General features: G+C 36.2%; 2 protein-coding genes across 4 annotated transcripts in view; one reads left to right on the top strand and one right to left on the bottom strand.

Annotated features, from left to right (window-relative positions):
• The window catches only part of PSMB4 (proteasome 20S subunit beta 4), a 222733-nt gene that overhangs the window by 180642 nt on the left and 28351 nt on the right, over positions 1 to 13740 (bottom strand). The gene's annotated exons all lie outside the window — the stretch shown is intronic.
• The window catches only part of POGZ (pogo transposable element derived with ZNF domain), a 68536-nt gene that overhangs the window by 29921 nt on the left and 24875 nt on the right, over positions 1 to 13740 (top strand). For 2 of the 3 annotated variants that reach the window (XM_079155113.1, XM_079155114.1), the window contains 2 exons: positions 2183 to 2307; positions 3290 to 3445. In XM_079155113.1, coding sequence (XP_079011239.1) covers positions 2184 to 2307; positions 3290 to 3445 — 280 coding nt within the window. In that variant the 5' untranslated portion in view covers position 2183. The remainder of the gene's footprint in view (positions 1 to 2182; positions 2308 to 3289; positions 3446 to 13740) is intronic. The other variant, XM_079155115.1, reaches the window with a different exon arrangement.

Below are 13740 nucleotides of genomic sequence, written 5' to 3'. Positions count from 1 at the left end.
AGTCCTTTTTATTTTATTTTGAGACGACTTCCCTAAATTGCCTCAGCTGGCTTCAAACTTGGAATCTCCTGCATCAGCCTCCTGTATGCCTGGGATTTTCATTGTGCATCACCACACCTAACAGTTCTTTCCTTTTCTTTTTTTTTGGGCGGGTAGGGGGGCTACCGAACACAGAGGCACTTAACCACTGAGCCACATCCCCAACCCTTTTTTAATTTTAAGGGTCTTATTAAGTTGCTTAGGCTTACCTGAGCTTGGAATCCTTCTGTCTCAGCCTCCCAAATTGCTGGAATTACAGTGTGCCACTACGCCCCCTGCAGTTCTTTCCATTTTTTTAGTTACTTTTTTCATGGAAGGAATAACATGACGATTTTTGATGGTCAGCTGGAAGTAATTTTCAGTATTCTTATTTAAATTCATTGTTTCACAAAATAAAAAGTAAAGAATTCATTCTCTTAAGATATTCTAAATACTTAAGATCATTCTTTTGCAAATGCTGTTAAAGTATTCATAGGCATAACATTGAGTACCACAATTTGCAGTTAGTTGACTCTGTTTATTCCAAAGGAAAGTTGTCTACAGATTGCTCAGCATATGGAGAGTTTGGTTGTAGCTGGTCAGAACTGAAAAAGCCATTTGCAGAGGTCATGAGCTACCTTTTTTATTCATTATTCTGGATGTTTGATATTTGTGCATTAATTATCTGTTGATTCTAAACTCTAAGAAAGTTATATAGTAAAGGACAGTGGCATGAAGTTAAGGTATTAGGAAAAAGGTTGTTTAGAATGTAAAATGTCTCCAGAAAACGTAGGTGCATGTGTTTTGTGTTCTTTGGCTCAGAGAATGCCTGTGGTTTGGTTTTGGTTTCTTTTAAATTCAGTTTCTGGTTAGCATTGTCTTGCATGTATATATAAATTAAGTATGAAAAAGAATTAAGGTGATATCTTAAAACCTTTTTCTTTCCTTCTCCCCTTGTGGTTTTGGTTTGGAAAGACAAACATTAAATCAAGTTAAACACTTCACCAATTAAAACTTTCCCAGTGTACCTAGTAGTAACTAACTCAGTGGGGCATTGCAGAATATTTTAAATTTTCAAGGGAAACAATGCCATCTGTTGGGCTTTGCCCAGACTACTGCTATCGTATTGTATGGACCTTAAAAAACTTAAAAAACCAGGTGGTTCAGTTGTTTTATTTTCTTTTTGACTAATGGATGTGGTAACAAATTGCTGAGATACTAAGGGCACCAAGAACCTTTGCAGTAAACGCTTTGTTTGAACATTGAGCAATAATACCATTCCTATTCCAAGACAAACTGAGCCTTAGTCAACTAATATTGGTGGGCAAAAGAACAGAAACTTTTTGTTTCCAGTGCAGAATTGTAGGCTTAATTTTTAAAAGAGGCATGTAGCATAAGCAGTGTTTTCAAATTTAAAGGTACATTCAAATGATGATGGAGTTCCTTCTAGAATTTCCTAGACTTGAATTAGAAGGTAGTAATAGTACTAGGACTAGAGTATGACAAGTAAGGCTCTCATCTTAGGTATAAAATTTAAAGGAGAACCAAAAAGGCTGAGTTACCACTGTATAGTATTTTATCAACCCCCAGTGGCAATTGAACCCAGGGCCTCAATCATACTAGGCAAGTACTCTTCCATAAAGCTGAGCTACAATCTCTAGTCCCCCTCCTTTTTTGTTTTAAATTTTATTTATTGCAGTACTGGGGGTCATCCCAGGCCCTCACATTTGGTAGGCAAGTGCTGTACTACTGAGCAACACCCTTAGCCCTTCTTTTAAATTTTTTTGAGACAAGGCCTTACGCTTACAATCCTCCTATCTGAGCCTACAGAGCTGCTGAGATTACAGGTGTGCACCACCATGCCCTGCTCTTAATACATCATTTTTAAAAGGTACATATAAATGCAAAATAATGATGAAAAAAATACTGATTATTTAAAAAAAAAATTTTTTTTTAAATATTTTGTGGTGTTGGGGCTGAAGCCAGGGCCTCACACGTACAAGCACTCTGCCACTGAGCTGCATCCCCAGCCCTAAAATACTGATTTTTTAAATAAAGTCTTGGATCCAACTGTGTACTTGCATGACTCCGTTCTGATTCCATATTTTGTGTATAACTTTCTCCAATTCTTAGGTCAATGTCTTATTTAAACTATTTCTTGTAGCATGGCGGACACCGACCTGTTTATGGAATGTGAGGAGGAGGAGTTGGAGCCATGGCAGAAAATCAGTGATGTCATTGAGGACTCTGTAGTTGAAGATTATAATTCAGTGGATAAAACTACCACAGGTAACATAAGCTCTTTTGATCTTAAAATTGTTTAAATTAATAAATTGGTGTTTTGTCTAAGAAATTGTAAGGTGAAGGACTTTTAAGAATCTAGGGGTGCCTCGTTGTGGCATTGGTGCTTCCTTCTTTTCCATGCTCTAGCCTGTATTCTGTGTGTCCTCATCAGTAAGCTAGAAAAAAAACTTATTTCATTTATTAAAAACATGGAGAGGTTGCTTATCCAATGTTTATCAATAGCCCTTTTACTAAATGATGAATAAGAATGTAAAGTGCTGGTGTGTGTCTGAGCTCATTTATGTATCCAGTCAAAAATAGGTTCCCATAGGCTTGGGTTTTTTTGTTTCGTTTCATTTTACTTGAACTTGGTTTCCTTTGTGAGCTGAACAGAAATTGCTTTGTGTCTGCCTTTGTGGACAGTTTACAAATTTAGGTTTGTTAGCATCTCTTTCATACAGGTGATATTGCAGAGTCAAATTCTAGATTGCTCTGAATTCAGAAAGTGGGTGGCAGTCCCCCCCCCCAAAAAAAAAAAAAAAGTGACTCGTTGCTCTGTTTTTATCTTCCTTGCCTTGCATCCTGAAGATGACTTTGGTTTAGGCTGAAACAGGACACAGTACAGGGTCTTGTAGTTGGCTTAATACAAATGGATACGAGTACCAGTAGTAGTGATAATAAACCTGTAAGTCTTAGAGAGGTTTGCTAGTGCTATGTAAGCAAAATATTAACATCCAGGTTTAGCGGGGTCAGTGATCTCATTTAATCAACCAGAAGATGTGAGACAAAGAAGGAATTGTGTCTAAATGATGGACTAAGGGACAATTTAGAGGAAAAATGAGATGAACAGTTGAATTTATGAATGAAACAGGAAACTTTTTGATTGTAGAGACTCACAACAAACAAGATGGAAAGGGAAGATTAGAGCAGTATCCTTTAGTGTCCTCTGTCCCTGTCTCCAAGTGACTATGCCTCCCCTTCCCCACAGTTTCTGTGAGCCAGCAGCCTGTCTCGGCTCCAGTGCCCATCGCTGCCCATGCTTCTGTTGCTGGGCACCTCTCTACATCCACCGTTAGTAGCAGCGGGGCACAGAACAGCGACAGTACAAAGAAGACTCTTGTCACACTAATTGCCAACAACAATGGTAAGTGGGATTATGGGGAAATTCTTCCTGGGCTAGAGGGGTGAGAGGACAAAAAGATCTTAGGGACAGCTATATCTCTTTAGTTAGTTAGATACTGATGTGGTTCTACTAGTTGGAGAATGACTTTAGTAATGTATTTGCTGATATGGGAGTGATTCTGTAGGTGGTGCTGTTCCTTCTAAGTTAGTGTTGAATTGATGCTGGTGTTTCAGGTCAGAAGCCAGCAGATTCTTGCTGCTGATAATTTCTTGGACAGAGAATATAAACCCACCGTTCCTATTACAGAGATCTGGGGCTGTTGGTTGGTTGATTTTGCTTCTATTTTTAAATTAGAAGAGTCCCATTCCTTTGTTAAGAATTTTCTCAGGGCAGTGTTGTTCTATATTCTCTCTGGCAGTTTCACTTGGTTTTTGGTATGGAAGATAGGCTAGGATTGTTGTCCATCTGAAGGAAAAGGCAAATGAGTAGTATTTTTAGTGTTTTTATTGATTAGAGAGGCTGTATAGTATTGGTTTCTCTTTTTACTTGATAACTTTTATGTTCTGTGAAGATAAGTTATTGGTAAGTTATGTTTCAGTATTCTTAACACTCTTATAGAATCATAGCATTCCTATAGTGGACTTTAATTATTTTATCTCTTTTGAAAATAAAAAAACTTTCTTACCATAAGATTAATATATGCATTGTAGAAGAACTAAGGAAAAAAACAGAAGGAAGAAAAAAATTGTTTAATCCCACTACCTGAAGATGACTATTGGTAATTCTTTCTCTGCACGCACGTACATGTTCTTTTATATGCTACATGTAGTGATCATAAACTTAACCCTTTACTGTGTAGTCAGTATGTTCTCATCTTAATAATTATAACATTTTTGGTGACTATGTCCCATTATTTGATTATTATTAACAATAGGTCATAAATGAGTATATTGCTATTGTAAAGAACTACAGTGAACATATCTTACATTCTTAGTTATGAGAATACATTGCTAAAAGTCATATTGTTGGATTAGAGGTCATCCCAGCTTTTTAATGATTAGATCAATATTGTTTCTAACTTGACTGTGTAGAGATATTATATCTAGAAAAGCTTATATTTCTTTTAGAAGAGTGTATAGTATTATTTTTGATATGACCATTTATGGATTTACTCCTCCACTTTTTTGACATTTAATAGTGTTACAGTTTTCATGATTTTTGACATTTAATAGTGTTCCAGTTTTTATGATTACAACTGTGCTATGGTGAACATTCTCAGGTGTTAATCAACTTTACCTTCACTGTGACCAAAATATCAGAGAAGATCACCTTAAAGGAAGAAAAGTGTATGGGGCTCACAGTTTCAGAAGTTCAGTCCACAGTTGGCCAACTCCATTGAGCCTGAGGTGAAGCACATCATGGTGAAAAGATGTGGAAGAAGAAAACTGCTCAGCATTTGGCAGCTGGAAAGCAGAGAGAGTGAGGGGAGAGGGTCAGAGGCAGATGAATCCTTTCAGGGCATGCCCCAGTGACCGTCCTCCACCAGCCATACCTCACCTGTCGTTAGTTACCACCCAGTTAGTGCATTCAAACTAGGATGAACCGATTAGGTTACCACTCTGATCAATATGTCTGATTATTCCTGCATTTAACAGAGCTTTTGGGAGATACCTCATATCCAAACCATAACAAGTTACAGTTATTTGCCCACTGTGTAAGCATATCTGCAGGTGTGAAGTCTTAGGGGTATGTTTGTTGGATTAGACATTTAAATTTGGTAGATAATGTCAAGTTGTTCTAATAGGCTGCTCTAAATAAGTGCCTACCAGTAGCTCTTTCCCCATATTGAAACCTGTAGTATTTAGAAATGTTAACCCATGTTCATGGTAAAAAGAATAAAATGGGGATAGACTGGTAACCAGATATGTTTTCTTCCAGAAAATTTTTGTACATATATAAGCAAAAATTAGGTTATCCAGTTTGTCTAGCTTTTCCAGGGATAGGGCATGTAATACATACAATTCGGTAACTTTTTTCATCAGGTCTTGAAGTGCTAGCAATTGTAGGGATAAGACTCAGTAAACAAAAAATACTTCTTCTCACAAATCCTAGTTCCCTTTTAAGCCTTAAGTTTAATTACGTTATTCACATATTATAATATTTACATAGCAAGGGAGAATAATGAGCAGTTCAGCATTGTTTCACTTTTAATGTGCTAGATTTTTTTTTTTTTAATTGGATCGAGTCTCTTTGCTACTGAGCTACATTCCCAGCTTCCCCCCTCCCCCTTTCTTTTTAAGTACCAGGGTAGCTCAACCACTGAGCCACATCCCCTTGGTTTTTTATATTTTATCTAAAGGCAGGGTCTCACTGAGTTGCTTCGGACCTTGCTAAATTGTTGAGACTGTCTTTTAACTCATGATCCTCCTGCCTCTGCCTCCCAAGCTGCTGGGATTACAGACATGCACCTCTGTGCCCAGCAATAGGAACATTTTAAAAATCACTTTTCTCAGAAGCTTAGCTCTCCATCCATCTCATGTTGAACTCATATCATGTTGAAAAATTTGGGGGGCGGGGTACCGAGGATTGAACTCAGGGGCACTCAAACACTAAGCCACATCCCCAGTCTTATTTTGTATTTTATTTAGAGACAGGGTTGCTCAGTGCCTCACCATTGCTGAGGCTGGCTTTGAACTTGGGATGTTCTGCCTCAGCCTCCTGAGCCACTGGGATTACAGTTGTGCACCACTGCGCCAGGCTCAGTATCATGTTGATAAGTAACCTTTTTCCTTGACTAATGTGTTTATTTTGTATTTGGCATACATAAGTTAATGTGTGGGACAGTAGATCAAGATTTGAAATGTTAGTGGTTATTATTAAAATACTAATTTCCAGATCTGTGCAAGAAAGGTAAGAATACATACAGTTTGTGATATAATGAAGTTTAGGACATGAGTCTTGGAGCTTAACCACTGAGCCACATCCCCAAGTCTCCCTCCCCCGCCTTTTTTTTTTTTTTTTTTTTTGCGGTGCTGGGGATTAAACCCAGGGCCTTGTGCTTGCAATGCAAGCACTCTACCAACTGAGCTATATCCCCAGCCCACTGGGGCTGGCTTTGAACTTAAGATCCTCCTGAGTCATTGGGAACAGGCATGTGTGACAGTGCCCTCCTAGGGCATGATTCTTGGGGCTGGGGAGATAGCTCAGTTGGTAAAGTGCTTGCCTTACAAGCACAGGGCCCTGGGTTCAATCCCCAGCACCGCAAAAAAAAAAAAAAAAAGCTAGGGCATGATTCTTGAATTCCAAAAGATGAAGATTTTTTTTAGGACTTTTTTTAATACCTTTATTTTATTATTTTTACATAGTGCTGAGGCTCAAACCTAGTGCCTCACATGTACTAGGCAAGCATTCTACCGCTGAGCTACAACCCCAGCCTCAAGATAAAGAACTTTTATCAGGGATATTCATTAATCTAGCAAACATTCTTTTTTGGGAGGAAATGATGGTACCAGGGATTGAACCCAGGGACCTTAACCACTAAGCCACATCCCCAGCCCTTTTTTATATTTTATTTAGAGACAGTGTCTTGCTGAGAGTTGCTTAGGACCTCACTGAGTTGCTGAGCTGGCTATGAACTTGCCATCCTCCTGGCTCAGCCTCCTGAGCTACTGTCCAGCTAGCAAATATTCTTAGTGTTGGCTCTGTGCCAGAGGCATTGCTGTACAGCAGTAAATTACTTCTCACCCAGACTTCAAAACTTAGGAAACTTAAGTAAGATGGTGTGAAATTAACACAGAAGTAGAACAATTAAGAGCCCCTTATAGGTATGGAAAATTGATAAGTAAACAAAGGTAGCATAACAGATTGATCATTGGGGAAGGAGAGATGAGACCGTAAATGGTACACATATACACACTTTTTTTAACCATACAAAGTTAGAACATATATAACTCTGTGTGTGTGTGTGTATGTGTGTGTGTGTGTTTTCCTACTTCACACAAACACAAAAATAAATTCCAAACAGGATAAATTCTTACAGTCTTAAATGGATAAAATAAAGCTTTTTGTATTTTTTGGTACTGGGGTTATGTATGTATGTATTATTTATTTATTTTATTTATTTTGAGACAGGACCTTACTAAGTTGCTTAGGGCCTCACTGAGTTGCTGAGTGTGACCTTAAACTTGTGATCCTCATATCTCAGCCTCCTGAGTCCCTGGGATTACAGGCATGTGCCACTGAATCCAGGAAGAAAAACAAAACTTTGAGAAGAAAATTTGAGAATACTTTTATGATCTCAGAGGAAAAAGAGTTCTTTGACCAAGTGTAAAAAGCTAACCATAAAGGATAAGATTAATAAATAGAACTATGTTAAAGACTTTTTAAAAAAAAAATGAAGACAAGCCACAAACTGAATAGAAGGTATTTGTAACTTCTATTACTTTACAGAGAATTAGTATTCAGGATATATAAAGAATCTATAGTAAAAAGACAACTCAAGAGAAAAATGAGCAAAAGGCATGAACAGGAAACAAGAAGGACCAGTAATCTATGAATAAAAGCTTCAACCTCATTAGTAATCAGGGAAATGCAAATTAATACTATAATAAAATAGCCTTTTAAACCTGTAAGATTGGCAAAAATTAAGGAATTTGTTTCCATGAGTTGGAAAGGGATGCAGAAAGTTATGGAAATAAAGTGTTAACTTTAAATAAAAAGAAAGTATTGAATATAATAAGGTATTAAAGATATTTTGCAAAAACAGGCATACATTTACTACAACCATCAGTTGTAAATAGTTAATCTTTGGACTTGTGCACCAGGAGTTATATACAAGAATGTTCAGAGCAGCATATTTGAAGGGAAAAGAAAAAAATCCAGAAACAACCCATGTGACCAGTGATAGAATAATTAAATTATGATGAATGTACACAATAACATGTTTCAGAGCTATGAAAATAAATGTGTTACAAATATATACAGCCACATCATTGGATGTATAATGTTGAATAAGAAGACTATACTTTATGGATATATTATGCCATCTTAAAAGGCACAGATACAAATACAATTAAAATACATATTATGGAAAGCATAGTAAAACTAGTTTCTTAAAAAAAAAGAAGGGTTATCAAATTGGCAAGCGTGGATGCCTCTGGGAAGGAGGCCAGGGATTGGGGTTGGTGGGGGGCAGGGGAACAACACAGTTTTGCCTTATACTCCAGAATTCCTCTTAAGAGTTCCGCGAAGGGGGCTGGGGTTGTGGCTCAGTGGTAGAGTGCTTGCCTAGCATGTGTGAGGCACTGGGTTCATTTCTCAGCACTGCATATAAATAAATAAGTTTTTAAAAAGGTTTGTCCACAACATAATTTAAAAAAATGAAAAAGAGTTCCATGAAGAATGATAATGTTGGCCAAAAAAAAAGCATGTAAGCCTTTTCTAGCATTCGAATTAAACTCTTAGAAATTAACATTTCAGGACATGACAATTCCCAATTCTGTTGTGTGTCATGGTTCTCTGCTGATTGGACAGATTAATTTTGTAATATTTACTTTGGGAATAAGAAGTATATGAAAAACAATGCTTACAAGAAAGTTTCAGGAATACCCCCCCCAAAAAAAAAAAAAAAAAAAAAAGAACTTAGTGATTTCAAAACTTGTGACAAAGTTACAGTAATCAAGACAATGTGGAACTTACTAGTTTAAGGATAGACAGAACAATGGAATGTAATAGCCCAGAAATAAGCCCTCACTTTTATAATCAGTTGATTTTCAACTAAGGTGCAGAAAAAGTTTAATGGGGAAAGAATAATTTTCTCAACAGATAATACAGATACAACTGGATATTTTTTCCACATGAAAAGGAGTAAAGCTGTACCCCTATCTCACACTGTATACCAAATTAACTCTTAACTGTGCTACTTTGTTTTATACCTGACATAATCTATATAGAAGAGGTTTGTATGGGCTCAAGAGTTTTAGAGGATTCTGTCCATGTTTGGTTCGCCCTATTGCTTTGGGCCTATGACAGCCAGACATCATGGCAGGAGCTATGGAGGAGCAAAACTACTCATCTCATGACTAGAAACCAAGATGAAGAGACAGGTCCCATTATCCCCTTCAAGGTCATGCCCCCAGCTAACTAAAGACCTCCCACTAGGCCCTATCAAAGTTTTTACCACTTGCCAGTAGCACCAAGCTAGGGTTTTAGAGGATGCTTAACCTAAGTAGATAAAAAAAGTGTTAACAAGTGCTAAAACTAAAGTATAAAACTCTCTGAAAAAAAATAAAGGCATGGATCTTTATGACTATGGGTTAGGCAAAATATGACACCAAAAGCAGAAGAAAACCAAAGAAAAAAGTAGATAAATGAACTTCAGGGAAATGAAGACCTTTTAGTGCTTCAAAGGGTACAGTCAAGAAAATAAAAAGATAACCCTCGAAATGAGAGAAATAATTGCAAATCATATCTGATAAGAGACATGTATCTAGCATATATGTAAAGAACTGCAGTTTAAAAATGGGCAAAGGGGGCCAGCTTTGTGGTTCTTTGGTAGAGGACTTGACTAGCTTGTGTGAGACACTGGGTTTGATTTTCAGCACCACATAAAATAAATAACAAAGATATTGTGTCCATCTTTAGCTAAAATTTTTAGAAAATAGGCAGAGGACCTTGAATTGATTTTTCTCCAAAAAAGATATACAAGTGACCAATAAGCACTTAGAAAGATAATGATAAATATCATGTCATTGAGGAAATGCAAATAAAAACACATGGGATACGACTTTACACTGTAATAATACAGTAGGAGAGGGCTGGGGAGATAGCTCAGTTGGTAGAGTGCTCACCTCGCAAGTGCAAGGCCCTGGGCTTGATCCCCAGCACCGCAAAAAAAAAAAAAAAAAATGTGGAGAAATTAGAACTGTCCTAAATTGCTGGCGAGAATGTACAATATGGTGTGCTTGCTTTGGAGAGCAGTTGGCAATTTCTCAAAAAATTGAACAGAGCCAGGCTTGGTGGCATATGCCTGTAGTCCCAGCTATTTGGGAGACTGAGGCAAGAAAATCCCAAGTTCAAGACTAGCATGGGCAACTTGATTAGATCATACCTCCAAAAAAAAAATAAAGACTGGGGCTGTGCTGGGGATGTGGTTCAGTGATAAAGTGCCCTTGAGTTCAATCCCCAGTAACTCAAAAAAAAAAAAAAAAAAAAAAGTTAAAACATAATTATCATATGACTTGACATTTCCAGCTGTCTCCAAGAGAATTGAAAACATGTTCACACAAAAAACTTGTGCACAAATGTTTATAGCAACATTATTTAAAGCATTATAGCCCAAACTGAAAACAATTTGAGTGTCCATCAACTGATAAATGGATAAAATTTGGTATATCCATACAATGGAATATTACTAGACCATAAAAAGGAATTAAATACTGATATGTGCTACAAGGAGGAACCTTGAAAAATTATGCTAAGTGAAGAGAACCAGGCACAAAAGATAATATGATTTTTGTTTATTAAATGTTCAGAATAGGCAAATCCACAGAGACAGAGAAGTCATAAGGGGTTCTCCCAGGGTTAGGAGAGAAGAGAAAGAGTAGTAAATGCTAATAGATACTGGGTTTCTTTTTGTCATTTAAAAAGTGTTCTGACATCATTTAACTGGTGATGATTGCACAACATGTGTATATACTAAAATCCACTGAATTGCTGTCTATTTGTGGTATTAGGGTTGAGCCCAGGACCTAAAAATTGCTAGGCAAGTGTTGTCCCACTGAACTACATCCCCAGCCCTTTTTAATTTTTTTTTTTTTTTCCTGGAGATTGAACTCGGGTACTCAACCACTGAACTACATCCCCAGCCCTATTTTGTAGTTTTATTGAGAGACAAGGTCTCACTGAGTTACTTAACACCTCACTTTAGCTGAGACTGGCAAAAACTTAACTTTGAAAAAACTGGCAAAAACTGGCTTTGAACTTAAGATCCTCTTGCCTCGGCCTCCTGAGCCACTGGAATAACAGGCAAGTGCCACCACACCCACCTAAAATTTTTGATTTATTTTTGAGACAGTGTTTTGCTAAATTGCCCAGAATGCCCTCCAACTTGGGATTCTTCTGCTTTTGCCTCCTGAGTAACTGGGATTACATGCATGCCCCATAGTGCTGGCACAGAACTGTACACTTTAAATGAGTTCATTATATGTTCATTATAATGATGTGTTCATTATATCTCAAACTGGATATTTGGGACAGGTGTGTGTGTGTGCATGCATGCTTTTTTAAGAAAGATTCAGGAATATGGTTTAAACATTACTATTTTGTTGTTGCTGTTCTTCAGAATCCACTACTCGTCATTTAGAAGTTATTCCTGTAATTCTAATTGTGCATTTGTTTGCATAGGAAAGAAACACGAATTGAAATTGCTTAATTCTGAGCTGTAGATGATATAAATTCAATGTTATTAATTTCTTACTGTGTAAGAAATTTTCAGCTCTTACTGAATTTAACCCTCTTTCTGTGGGCTTTAAGGGTATGTAATAAACTTGAATGAAATTTTAAAAAGATCAAGACTCTTAATATTTATAATGCCAAATATATTATGAAAGAAGCTGATGAATCTCTTTCCCATATTTATTCAGTTTATGGCCATGGTACCTAGTTTATATGAGAGCAAACTTAGAGAAGTGGTTGAATAATTTTTTTAAAGACCTTTTTAAAACCTAGAATTCAGACTACTACTTTTGTCCTCTAGAAGCAGAACTTTGTAAGACATTTGAATTGTCAGAATTTCTTTGAGGAAAGGCTAAGATTATAGAAATTATTTGAAATGCTTCTAAAATAAGATAAATATTTTTTTAAAGATAAATATTTCTAAATAAACATTTTAATTTACCTAGTGTGATCTGACATATGCCAGCTTTTGCTTTCCATTGAATTGTGGACCTAATATGTGTTTAGAAACTCATATTTTTGTTTATAGTGACTGTACCTTTTGAAAAGTATATATTGCTTCTCAACCTTTTGACTGAAATCTAGTACATAGTTTTAACAGTCCACCAAAATTCAAATATGACATTGATGCAGGAAGGAATATATGCAAAAAGTGCTGGGTTTAACATTCTTTTTAATGATAGTGTATGTCCAGATTTCGTGGGAACCTGGCCTGACTTTAGAGACTTGCTAATGCTGGTTGATTCACATAAATATAAAAATATTCCATCATTCCCCTCCTGTATTTAGTTGGTGTTGGACAAAAATCCTTTGGGGTGCCTGTATTTAGTTGGGATGGTGACAGTGAATATCTTAAAAGAATTTTTAAGCTAAGGGTAAATAAGAGGTAATTTATTTTCTTTTGCCCTGATAGTTAAAATAATGACTACAAAATACATCTTTTTTGCTTAGTTGATGTTTTTCAACCATTAATTCAGTGGTATAGAAAGAGCTGAAGGGAACCCAGAAGATTAAAATAGACTTAAGAGGAGTCCATCAGTTTTTCTTTAAAACTGTTTGTAACCCAATTCAAATATGATTCTTTTAAAAACTACAATTATAAATATGAATTTTGAGAATTTGATACTAAAGAATTATTTTTAGGAGTGGTAATGATGGTGTGATTCTTTTGCTTTTTCCTTATCTCATAGAGATATATATTGAAATATTTTCAGGTGATATGATCTGGACTTGTTTGAAAATAATGAGGGAATTGTAAGTGTAGGAGTTATAGATGAAATAAGATTGTCCTAAATTGATTATTGTTGAAGGTAAGTGATAGGTACATGGGGGTTCATTATGGTGTCCTATTTTTATATATGTCTGAACTTTTATATAATAAAATGAAAAAAATTCATCAATAAATTTTCAGTAAAGTTAGCCTAGGTAGAACTTGTTGGAATTTTTTTGTTTTTTGTCTGTCAGCCTTTATTGTTAGTACTCTACTGTCCCAATAGTCCACTGATGAGCTCTGAATTTCTGAGAAAATGGGGACAAGCCACTGTTGACCCATTAATTGTCACCTGTGTACCTACTCTTCACTTGTCTAGATCTGTAGCTAACTTTAATGACTCTGTCAAGTGGAAGATAAATTTCAGAGAGGCCCATCCCATTTTGATAATTGGGGATAGAGTCGAGGCAGTATTTTTGCTTGAAATCTTTGTCTTAAGAATATTGGCTTCCTAAAATTTTCTGTGTAATTTTAAATATTCTTTGTAAATCAGGAAACAGTATTAATGATTTTTTTATACAAATGAAATAGAGAACTTAAAAACAAAAAATTGCTCTTCTCACAAATGAAAAGAATTGAAGATATATCAGTA

This window comes from Sciurus vulgaris (assembly GCF_902686455.1).
Source record: "Sciurus vulgaris genome assembly, chromosome: 1".
Taxonomy (NCBI): domain Eukaryota; kingdom Metazoa; phylum Chordata; class Mammalia; order Rodentia; family Sciuridae; genus Sciurus; species Sciurus vulgaris.
The sequence above is the reverse complement of the archived record's forward strand: the minus strand, read 5'-3'. Positions and strand labels throughout refer to the sequence as shown.